Raw genomic sequence first — 11,235 nt, 5'->3', positions numbered from 1 at the left:
AGAAGGACACGACTACAGACAACGCTGACAAACGTAGACGGCCAAGCAGATGCCTGACCGGCTTTTGCACAATCATTAAATAAAATGAGAGAATATGGCAACATTTCTGCAAAAAGCAAAAAAATACAACCAAAACAAAATATAGTTAATCATATAAAATTTGAAGAATATAAAAAAACAGCATAAAGTTGTCACAATTATAAAGGCAAATTGTCGAGTCGCTTGCAAAACAGAAGTTGACGTGTCTTACAGGAAACGCGTGCTTTACGTTCATGAAAACACAGCCATTTTGAGGCAAACACAGAACACAAACAGTGTTGTTTTAAAAGGGGGAATTTGAGCCACTATGGCAGGTGCAGCTCATCAGTTTCTTTAAATCGTGTGTCGCTAAAGCACAGGCTTGACAAGTCTTACCAGTAGTGCTGAGAAGTATTCAAGAGAACAGAAGGTAACAATTATGTTTGCTGTCATTATCGGTGCTGCTATTGAGATAAATTAGTTTGCCCCATCAAGGTAACAACAATAAATAAGATAGTACGGGGTTTTTAAAATGTCTTTATTGTTACACTGTGTTTCATTGGTCAGATGACACATGTAAATAAACTTATCTGTTGACTCTTAACTCTTAACCACACGCATCTCAACTTCGTACTGTACATTGCATTTTACACCATACTTATTCTTACTGTGTAGGAGTGGGATGACATGAGATTTTGACATAATAATTCATAATAAATACATTGTCCACTTCAGTTCACAATTTTGGCTTGATTGTTTTACTTTATCTTGTCTATTTTTTGCTGTGATTGTAGCATTGCCATTTACCTCAGCAAAGATAAACTTGTTTTTGTCCCAGCCAAATGTAAACAAATGAGATAAAAAAAAAGATTTTCTCTCATTTTCCACACGTGTGCACAATCTGGCATTTTGTCTTGTTCAATCTTAACTTGCTGCTAATTTGTTATTGCAAAGTGAACCTTTAATTTCCCCTTAATTCTTCTGTTTCTTCTTTGTAGGATGGTGCAAGTGGTGTTCCTGCATCCAGACCTGGGCATCGGTGGAGCTGAGAGACTCGTGGTGGATGCAGCTGTGGCATTGAAATCTCGAGGATGCAGTGTTCAGATTTGGACCGCTCATTATGACCCCACACACTGCTTTTCTGAGACTCTTGACCCAGACCTGCCTGTGGTACTTCGATTATTAGTAGCATTTTCATCACAATGACAAATCTACCTTATTTACAATCTGTTTCCCTCATAACAGGTCTGTGTTGGAGACTGGCTACCTACAAGTGTCTGTGGTTACCTGCATGCCCTCTGTGCGTACCTAAGAATGATCTATGTGGCATTATACTTGGTCTTCTTCAGCGGACTGGAGTATGATGTCGTCTTCTGTGATCAGGTCAGTTGCATTAACACATTGTCAGTTTTGTAATTTGTGTTTCTTTTCTTTTTTTAATATATTGTGATTATTATATATGTTTACTTATTTTAAATGGGCATACAAATAAAACCAGATTATTAATTAAAGCCGCGGCAGCAGCGATGATGGCTCTCGTCTTCCCGCGCGACCGCCTTCCCGCGCGACCGCCTTCCCGCGCGACCGCCTTCCCGCGCGACCGCCTTCCCGCGCGACCGCCTTCCCGCGCGACCGCCTTCCCGCGCGACCGCCTTCCCGCGCGACCGCCTTCCCGCGCGACCGCCTTCCCGCGCGACCGCCTTCCCGCGCGACCGCCTTCCCGCCTGTCCAGAGGCAGGAAAATAAAGAGGAGGAACTACAAAAATGGAGTGAGACTACAAATTACCCGGTCTACAGAGTAGAAACGCGTCAAAAATCCTACAATCTCCCTCTCTCCCTCTCGAGTTGTTGTTGTTGTTTTATGGCGGTTGGCATCCGAGCCCCTCTCGAGTTGTGTTGTGGCAGAAAGAATAAAGCCTAAAGAATAAAGCCTAAAGAATAAAGCCTAAAGAATAAAGCCTAAAGAATAAAGCCTAAAGAATAAAGTCTAAAGAATAATAAATTATAATGCGACATGAGAGGAAATGTCCCATCAAAATAAAAGCGGAAGAGGAAGTGAAGGCATTCATTGCGCCTCTGCTGGCCAATTGAATGAAAATACACAATATCTGCAATGCACTTTTTTTCATGGCGTCTCGAGGAGAATATAAACCATGAGTTTCAAACAAATCAGACTATGTTGAGTTTTTCACACAATGGGTAGGGGGCGCTATAGAGTAAATTTGTTACATGGGAATTTATTTCCAATCAGATCATAAAAATGCATTAGTGAGTGAAATATGAGCTCCGCAGATCAATTCCAATAGGCGTGACTTGTCCTTGAAAACACTGAAAATTAAGCCTTTTTTGAGAACGTGTTACGCGGAGACAATATCAACATTCTTTTGGATATTTATTAAATTTCAATGTCTTTAGATGCAAAAAGTGTTGCTTTGATTCGACATGGCTGACTTCCTGTTTATCATAGAGCGATGCTGCTAGGTGCGTTTTACTGCTCAAAGGTCAGAGGTCAAAGGTAGCTCTATCACTGTCCCAAGTCTCATGTGCCTTGGCCAAAGATGAAGCGGTTCATGTTTTTTCTTTTTTGAACTAGACGGCACTGTTGTGACGGGCGTTCTCGCAACCTCCATTTTATTGAAGTTTGGGCCGAGCCGATCGCGTCTATGCCCTCATGTGTGACATTCATCAATGCATAAGAAACCATGGCAAGAACAAAGACTCGTCGCATTCCATTCCATTCCATGGAATGGCTCGAGCCAATTAAGTTAAAATATTATGACAGAGACAATTGAGACTAAGCTCAAACTAAATGTTTATGGGGCTTAAGTTTCTTGTTGTCTGTATTTGTATCAGTCTGACAGGTGTTTTTTTCTCTTTAGGTGTCTGTGTGTATCCCAGTGTTGAGACTTTCCCGTCAGAGGAAAAAGGTTCTGTTTTATTGTCACTTTCCAGACCAACTATTGACACAAAGGAAGACCACTCTGAAGAAAATGTATCGTGCTCCTATTGACTGGATGGAGGAACGGACCACTGGTATGGCTGACATGGTATGTGCATTTTTAACGTACTAAGTATATGTCTGTATTCCGTTAAAGAGAAGTTATATATATTATAAAGTTAAAGCACTGATAAAAACAGTGACATTTTGTCTGGGCCTGAGGCTGTTTTAAGACCTCTGGATGTTATTCAGCTCATCTGGAATTATAATTGTGTGATATAGCCGAGCTCTTCCCGAGCTAATCTGCTCTCTCTTTTCAGATCCTGGTAAACAGTGAGTTCACTGCGGGTGTCTTCAGGGACACCTTCAGGAGTCTGAGTGGAGTGCGGACAGACGTGCTTTACCCCTCCCTGAACACGAGCACCTTTGACCAGCCAAGCACACAGGAGTCCGGCCTGGGGGGGCTGCTTCCTGAGGGCACCTCCTGCATGTTCCTCTCTCTGAACAGATATGAGCGCAAGAAGAACCTGGGCCTAGCTCTGGAGGCCCTGTCCGCTCTGAGGAGCAGACTGCCCAGAGAGCAGGCGGCGGGCGTTCACCTGGTGGTGGCCGGAGGCTATGACGAGCGTGTTACAGAGAATGTGCAGCATTACAATGAGCTGAAGGATCTGGCAGAGCAGATCCACTTGGAGGGCTTTGTCACCTTCCTGCGCTCCCCCTCGGACTCCCTGAAGGTAGCGTTGCTACGAGCCAGTGCTGCAGTGTTGTACACCCCGAGCAGAGAACATTTTGGTATTGTTCCAGTGGAGGCCATGTACTGCTGCTGCCCTGTTATCGCTGTGAACTCCGGGGGTCCCCTTGAGAGTGTGGCTGATGGGGTGACGGGCTTCCTGTGTGAGCCCACAGCAGAGGCCTTCTCTGCAGCTATGGAGAGGCTCGTCAAAGAGCCCCACCTCCGCAAAGACATGGGACAGGCCGGAAGGACCAGGGTGCAAGACAAGTTCTCTCTGGAGGCCTTTTCAGACCAGCTGCACGGATACATTCTCATGCTCAGCCAATAACCTGAGCCAAATTCTTTTTATACTGATGACAGAAAACCACACTATGAAGGAGAAAGCATTTGAAGATAAACTGAATAATGTTTCATCACATATTAAATTGGACCCATCATGTGTATATCCAGACTGATTAAGAATGAATTCCTCTGAATGAATAATGTTTAGGGAATTGACCTTGTTATCCCGTTCTTGTCACATTAAATAATGCAAATGGCAGAGACTGATAGAGATGACATCCACACTTATTTAACGTAAAGATCCCCAGGGCTTAGTATTGGATCTGTCCTGGTCATTGTCTGCTCTATGTTTCCATTGGTTATGCATGTACTCAATATCCCCAGAAGCCTTTATTATTAACATATATGATGTTAATATTCACTAAATGTAGATATGCTGCGTATGTGTGTCTGTGCACAGTAAATGTATGGAGCGCTGTGTGTCTGTGGGGAGGGGAAATGTGAGGACTTCCTGCTCAATTAATCAGCATTCCCCTGGAGGGGTTGCTGCGAGGCTAAAAAGGATGGAATCTCTGTACCAATTAAGAAAAGAGTAACGAGTTTAAAAAATACCACCCCTGCAAGTGTGTCCACGAGGCTGCTGCAGAAAGATCCGGACAAATGAGCCAAAAGGATTGATTGTGAGTGTAAAATGTTTTGCTCCGAGTATGTTTTCTTGGCCGCGGTGCTGTTTGCCGGCGTCTGGGACTGCGTAGGAATGTAGTTAGCACCCCATGGCGTCACAGGCCACCGTCCCAAATCGATAAACGGGATGCTTCCTGTTTAGAGCATCGGACTTGGGGCTTTGTTGGGGCTGCGTGTGCGTGGAGGAGCTCTGGCCCGGCCGTGACTCCTGCGGCTGAGTGTAGGTTATTAGCCGATGATGGAGAGTGTTTGTGTTATTAGAGGCCTGCTGATGGCCAGGCCTGTGTCTGGGTCATTATCAAACAGAAGAATAGCAGAAGGTCATTGTGACAGCGCACTGGCCTCCTCGATACTGCTACTGTATAGAAACACTCTTATTGACATTCCTGAAGTCCTAATAAACAAGAGGACACATACTTTCCTAACTTTGCTTTGTTGATGGCATTTATTAGTAGCAGATTTTGTAAACATTGACGCTGCCCTGCTATGCTTTTCTACCCTGTTAAGACCGTTGTTGGGGGAAAGAGTGATGGATGACACAGACGTAAAGAGGAAAACTTTTATTTTTATTTTGCCGATGTGGAGAAGTTACTGAATGGACGTGGTTAAATCTCGGTCTCGGCGCGTTGGTGCATTATCATCTGCAGGGTCTGATTTGTGTCCGCGTTGGCCTTGTTTTGCTTCAAGGAAATCTAAATTGGGACGTAATTGAAAAATATCATTACAGTTAAGTGAATTACAGCTATATTGATAGGCAACACTGTACAGAAGTTAACAGAGAGCAAAAACCTTATCAAGCTGTGATTATATGAAAAAAAGACTAATATATAGGACTATTTATGATTTGATGGATATTTATCAACCAGAAGCTCTTAAAATGTAGACCTCCAAAAATGACCCATTTGGGCTGTGCAATTAATCAAATTTATGATCATGATTTTAATTATAATGGCTCGATTCAATACAAACATTTTATAATCGGAAATACAATTAATTCACTGCAAAACAAAGAGCCAGAGCCACTCGTCAAGTCTACAGCAGCTTTGAAATCAAAAGTGTCACAAAACGTTGCTATTAAATGTGTTGGGTCTTTGCTTTCTCTGCAGGTTAATAACTGTTTGGAATAACTGTGAGATCAATTCTGAGCCAAATAATTGTGATTATGATATTTGTCATAATCGAAAAGCCCCACCCGTCTTGCAATACACCTTTTGGCCCGAATTTTGTAGTGTAGAGGTACCGTATTTTTCTGACTATAAGTTGCACCTTTTTTGATAGTTTTGGCCGGGGGCTTATAGTTATATTTATACTTATATACTTAAACTCTGGAGCGACTTATATGTGATATTATTTGTTATTATGCATTTTTTGGCTGGTGCGACTTATACTCCGGTGCGACTGATAGTCCGGAGAACATCGAGTATATCATTTATAGTAAAAGGAAAATGCTACAAAGGCTAAACGTGTAACAATGTATATTGTAAACTTTCAAATAAAAGTTTAAGGTGATATTTCTGCACTTTTTTTGGACTAATTCTACAGACATTTCACATTTATCTGATAATTAAACTGTTAAGTTTAAAGACATGTTTTAACACATTTCTGTATTGTCTGACAATAGATATCAGGAAACTCAAAAAAAAAACATTGGAGACATACATTTTTTCAACATCGCTCGTCCCTAATTGGCGGTAAATGCTCAGTCTGGTCAGTTCATGCAGAGAAAATAGCACCATTTCTCAAACTAATCCATTCCTGAATCATCTTTGGACCCACCTGGCTGCCCACTGCTCGGCCGTAGCGGATGAAAGTAGCAAAGTGCTCGCTGTTGAAGTCGACCATATCGTATTTGAACTCCTGCTGGTGGAAAGTGTGGCAGCGGCGCATGATTTCGTCCAGCGCGGAGGCGACCAGGTTGTGCTTGTCGTTATTGACGCGGACGGTCGTGCCCGCGGGGACTCTGATCTCCGAAATCGTCTGCGTGCAAATCCCGGTCTTCTTCAGGACGGTGGCGGATTTGGACTTGGGCAGCAGCAGCTTGATCAGGCTGCGGCACGCTTTCTGTGTCGTGTTCTCATCTGCAACGTGAAGTCAAATGAGATGGATTAACGAAAGTGATGGCGCCGTGGTTTGATCTCGCAGATTATTTGAGAACCTCCGACTCCGAAGTGCATAACGTGGCCTTCTCCCACGTAGACGGCCCAGAGAGACAGTCCGGACCAGGGCAGGATGAACTGGATTAAGTCTCCAATCGCCGCTGTATCCACACTTTTATCAACCTGAGTGAGAACATCACATACGGCGGGAAATCAATGCAAACACTCAGGCCAACGTCGAATATGCACTACAGGAGAGCTGAGAGGTAATAAATAGTTGTAGAATACGTTCTTGGATCTAAATGTATGATCCTGGCACAGTTTTGCCTGTTTAAATTCCATACCTATTTTTATGCAATCAGTAAAAGTGGTAAAATACTAGAGACAAGACAGAAAATCATTAAATCATCATCAAAACGGCAACCAATTTCTATGGTTTTTGTATACGTCAAGGTTATTGTCTGCTTTGTTGTCTATAAAAGAAAACAAAAACGTTACATTTCAATTAGACTAATCTCCTTATATTAATAAATCATAAAAAAGAGACAACTTTTAGACTTAGACAAACTTTATTGATCCACCGGGGAAATTAATTGGACACAGTAGCTCATGCACTACAATATAACAATAAAAAGCAAACAATAAATATATAATCTAATTGTATTATATTTAAAATCATGTATATAAGATTCTCTCTTTTGGTCTCACTTAAATTTGACAACATTTTGTGGTCAGAGCTGTTATTATTAGTTTAGTTTGCACCAAATGTAAAAACTCTTTTAATTTTTATTGTGCCATGCCATGTCCTGTACATCTTTCATACACTAACACCATGCAAGTATGATGATTTATCCTATTAGCCCTGAAATATAAAGGTGAATAGTGTAATATTCAGCTCCTCTGTTTGCTCACCTGTTTCCATGCGGTTGGAGACAGTAGGTGGTGGTTCCACTTCCCCAGTGCACTCATGTTCTCTGCTTCAGGAGGAAAGACGCCGTCACAGCCGCGCGAGCAACACTTTCATTAGCCACTGAACCGTTATCAAGATGAACCTTTGATGCATCACATATTAATTATTATGAATATGTGATGCATCAAATATTAATTATTATTACACCCTCAGACTTTCACACTGTTGATCGAGTCTTCTGCTCTGTCGATTTTATTTTACACGTCCAAAATAATTCATCCAATTAGTGTCGTGAAGGGTTTCTTACACAGGACAGTAAAATGGGGTAGAGAGGGAGGGGAGAGACATTCAGCAAAAGGTGGATGGATGGGAATCAAACTCATGGTGTGGCAGTAGTATTCACACATGTGCAACGCCTTTAACCACTGCACCGCCAGTGAAAACAGCAATTAGTGTTTTCAAAGAAGCGAACTATAAACTCAGATGACTTTATACCACAAACTAAAGCAATGTGATGACTATGTTGGCAAAACTGTCCTTTTGAGTATGTTTATGTATTATTTTACTTATAATGTACTCTAAATGTACAATTCATGTCCACACTGTCCTTCTACTGTATTTTTCACAGTTAAAAGTCAATCTGGCTGAAACGATCAACGCATCGTTACTATAGTCGACTTTAAAAACATAATCGTATTTTGATGATCCTAGTTGTTACATGGGATATACAGACCCTAAAACACTCAATTCCACTGATTTTGTTCATTGGTCATTAGTAAATAAAGACAAGCAGATTAAACAACGTTCATGGCAAATAAACGGCTGCGTTTTGATCATCGTCATCAATATCTGGACTATTTAGACTCCAAAACACACATGAAAAGCATTATGAAGTCAAAATGTCACAACAGAATGAACAATTTCTGATTTGTATCAATAACAGGCCTACATTTTATTGAATGAAGGAATATGAATGAACGAATATGCTCTATCTAGAAGCCTTCAGTTACCATATTTAATCTTTATTCGGTTGATAATGTGTTCAAAACATGTAATATACAATAGAAATAATCGTTTGTCTAGTCGACTTATGGAAAAATCCATCGCTAAATATAATCGGCAACTGAAATAATCGTTAGTTGCAGCCCGATACATCAGCCCGATACATCAAGGATCGATATATACATATAAGAGGTCACATCGTACGTACTTTTATTGCCTCCCATAGACTATATAAGTTTCCCTCATTTCATAAAACTGTCTTTAGCTGAAAGTTGAACAGAAGCACACTTCCCCGTCAGACTCTGCCCTGTGGAGGCTGCTCTTACAGATCACGGTGCGTCTGAGCTGCAGCGATAACCGGTGCCCAGGTGCCATCGGCGCGCACGCTTTAATTAATTAATGAGACCGCGGGGTGGGTTTTCTAATTCCACGTAGCCAGCACGGAGCGGCGGGGGGAGCAGATAGCCGCGAATAAATGTTTAGGTGTGAGTTTTCAGGCGACGGCGGAACAGAGGAGATGTATGTGCGCGCGCGTGGCTGTATATCTATTTAGTTGGCAGTTTGGGTTCCTTGTTAGCAGAATATTAACTACGCGGTGAATATTTTTACTGTGGCTTTAATCACGGCTCATGATTGGGTGTTAATCATGGGGTAAATGAAGCTGATGAGGGGAGAAGCAGCGGAGGCCCAATACATCACCGAGTTCTGCTCCTGCACTAACCAGGTCACAGCCTCTGCCCTGGAAACAAAGAGCACAAACAAACAGACTTTTCTCTTGTTTTAAATGTCCAATTACAACACAGAATACGCTCCTAAAATGGGATGCTGTGGGACAGTTATCCATTCTTATATTCATATTTATAATCTGCTTCTCTAGTATTTCATTGTTTGGTTTTCTGTCCTGCTGTTTGTTAAACCAACACTTCTGAGAAGCCCTGATTGTGGGCGCAGCAAAAATGATCAAATTAAAATGAAGCTGTTTTGTGTATTGGCTTAAAAACTTCAGTTCTAATTTAAATGAAGTACTTCTGAAATCTCTTTAAATTCAGAAGTACTTTATTTTTGTAAATTGTAGCATCAGTACAAATGTTATTCTTTGCTTTGGCCCTGACTTTGTCCATACACATGCTATTAGAATCAGTTAAAACCTTTAGCATTTTTGAAAAAAATTACATTCAGACTTACGGTAATTTGAAAATGGACAAATTTGACAGACTATAGGCTAAATGGCACTATTGTTTTGGTTTATGTACTCCTTAATTTCTCTTTTTTTGTTGGACATCTACTGATTTTGATTTGTGTCCCTTGTTTCTCTCTAATTTGAACAAAATAAAAACAAAAATCACTTTGGTTTTCGTTATCTTCAAACCAGTCTTAGAAAGCGTTTCGTGTTCAGTTGTAAACATTTGGGTGTGAACATTCTTACCTTCAAGGAGCCATTTTTGATGCACAATGGTGTGTATAAAATGTGGTTTGTCCAGCTTTAAAGGCGTTACTGTCGCAGGCGGGACAAACAGTGTTGGATCTATTCGTATACACGGCACATATTAATGATCCCTTTTACACATGTGAGCAAATTATGCATTTCAGACTTTACTACGTCCATAAAATATTTAAATATATTAGCTTGCACCTCGTAAATGCACCACTGCGGTAGCCTTAAACACATTGCAAAAAAGCCTATCACGAGACAACAGATATGATTTACTAAAGCGATTTAAAGACACACAATAAAGCTTGCATAATCTCTGATAGTGGAATATTAAAGATGGCATGAAAGGACCTTTATGGCCAAGCATTCAAACGCCTTATGATTTGTTCTGTATGTAAGCTATCTTTTGGCTGCAAGAAACAACGCCGCACACATTTGTAACTCACAGCGGCTTTATTAAAATCGACCAATGAAACGTTTGCGCTTGTGTGTTTTACGCAGTTATATCCGAGATCAAACTTCACCTCGTTTCACACTGATGTTCTAATGTGTCACTTATTAATCAGACCGATCTTTTTCCACAATGAACAGTGGAAAATTTGAGTGATATTGTTACGTAAACCAGCATGAAAGACCATATAGACATAAATAAAGTGTAAAGAGTCCGCTGCATATTTAAAACCACATTTCTGAACAATCCCCATGGAAATATTACACTTTATATCCTAACTGTGTCATATTAAAGTCAAAGGAACAACATTTCCATAGAAACAAGCCATGTACGAGTCAAGTTTGTGAAGATGCAAGCTCGCTCACATTATGACAACTGTGCTTTTCTATGTTCTTCAGCGAAATAAAAACTTTATAAATGGAAAACTGTACGTGTTCTCTGCTAAAAAGTTACGTACTGTGGTTTTAAACAATTCTAAGGCATTGCGACTTTGGGCCTAATGGGAACAATGCCCAAACACTGACTTTCACATTGATATGGTGAAATCTCCATCCTTTTGTGCTGGGACATATCATCCAATGAGAACCTACGATCAATTAAATTCAATATATTTTAAACTGTTGCTTTTGCCGGTACAAATTTAGAAAATCCATCAATGAAACAGTCAGTAAAGATAAGTAGATTGTCCA

General features: G+C 40.9%; 3 protein-coding genes across 3 annotated transcripts in view; 1 reads left to right on the top strand and 2 right to left on the bottom strand.

Annotated features, from left to right (window-relative positions):
* Positions 1-25, bottom strand: part of sec61b (SEC61 translocon subunit beta) — a 4,948-nt gene extending 4,923 nt beyond the window's left edge. Inside the window, exon 1 of the mRNA XM_072461198.1 lies at positions 1-25. This exon is cut by the window's left edge and continues 136 nt beyond it. The gene's annotated coding sequence lies outside the window, so the exon portion shown is untranslated.
* Positions 26-312: 287 nt separating this feature from the next.
* On the top strand, positions 313-5,080 carry alg2 (ALG2 alpha-1,3/1,6-mannosyltransferase). Its single transcript, XM_072460397.1, has 5 exons — positions 313-448; positions 1,017-1,188; positions 1,264-1,401; positions 2,898-3,065; positions 3,277-5,080. Exons 2-5 carry the CDS (start codon positions 1,018-1,020, stop codon positions 4,015-4,017), a joined length of 1,218 nt encoding a protein of 405 aa, XP_072316498.1. The 5' UTR covers positions 313-448; position 1,017; the 3' UTR covers positions 4,018-5,080.
* Positions 5,081-5,250: 170 nt separating this feature from the next.
* Positions 5,251-7,787, bottom strand: LOC140373754 (phospholipase A and acyltransferase 2-like). The gene is made up of 4 exons (XM_072460398.1): positions 7,664-7,787; positions 6,811-6,934; positions 6,432-6,733; positions 5,251-5,347 (listed from the first exon to the last, which is right to left on the bottom strand). Exons 1-4 carry the CDS (start codon positions 7,718-7,720, stop codon positions 5,261-5,263), a joined length of 570 nt encoding a protein of 189 aa, XP_072316499.1. The 5' UTR covers positions 7,721-7,787; the 3' UTR covers positions 5,251-5,260.
* Positions 7,788-11,235: the final 3,448 nt, after the last annotated feature.

This window comes from Eucyclogobius newberryi, unplaced genomic scaffold, assembly GCF_026437365.1.
Source record: "Eucyclogobius newberryi isolate DKJ021-1_F unplaced genomic scaffold, fEucNew1.0.hap1 SCAF_3, whole genome shotgun sequence".
Taxonomy (NCBI): Eukaryota; Metazoa; Chordata; class Actinopteri; order Gobiiformes; family Gobiidae; genus Eucyclogobius; species Eucyclogobius newberryi.
The sequence above is the reverse complement of the archived record's forward strand: the minus strand, read 5'-3'. Positions and strand labels throughout refer to the sequence as shown.

Coding starts and splice junctions, on each gene's coding strand:
- alg2 (XM_072460397.1), top strand. CDS start 1,018: ATGGTGCAAGTGGTGTTCCTGCATCCAGACCTGGGCATCGGTGGAGCT. Junction 1,189..1,263: donor TTGACCCAGACCTGCCTGTG/GTACTTCGATTA, acceptor CCCTCATAACAG/GTCTGTGTTGGAGACTGGCT. Junction 3,066..3,276: donor CCACTGGTATGGCTGACATG/GTATGTGCATTT, acceptor CTCTCTTTTCAG/ATCCTGGTAAACAGTGAGTT.
- LOC140373754 (XM_072460398.1), bottom strand. CDS start 7,720: ATGAGTGCACTGGGGAAGTGGAACCACCACCTACTGTCTCCAACCGCA. Junction 6,734..6,810: donor TATGCACTTCGGAGTCGGAG/GTTCTCAAATAA, acceptor TTCACGTTGCAG/ATGAGAACACGACACAGAAA. Junction 5,348..6,431: donor GCCGAGCAGTGGGCAGCCAG/GTGGGTCCAAAG, acceptor GTCCCAATTTAG/ATTTCCTTGAAGCAAAACAA.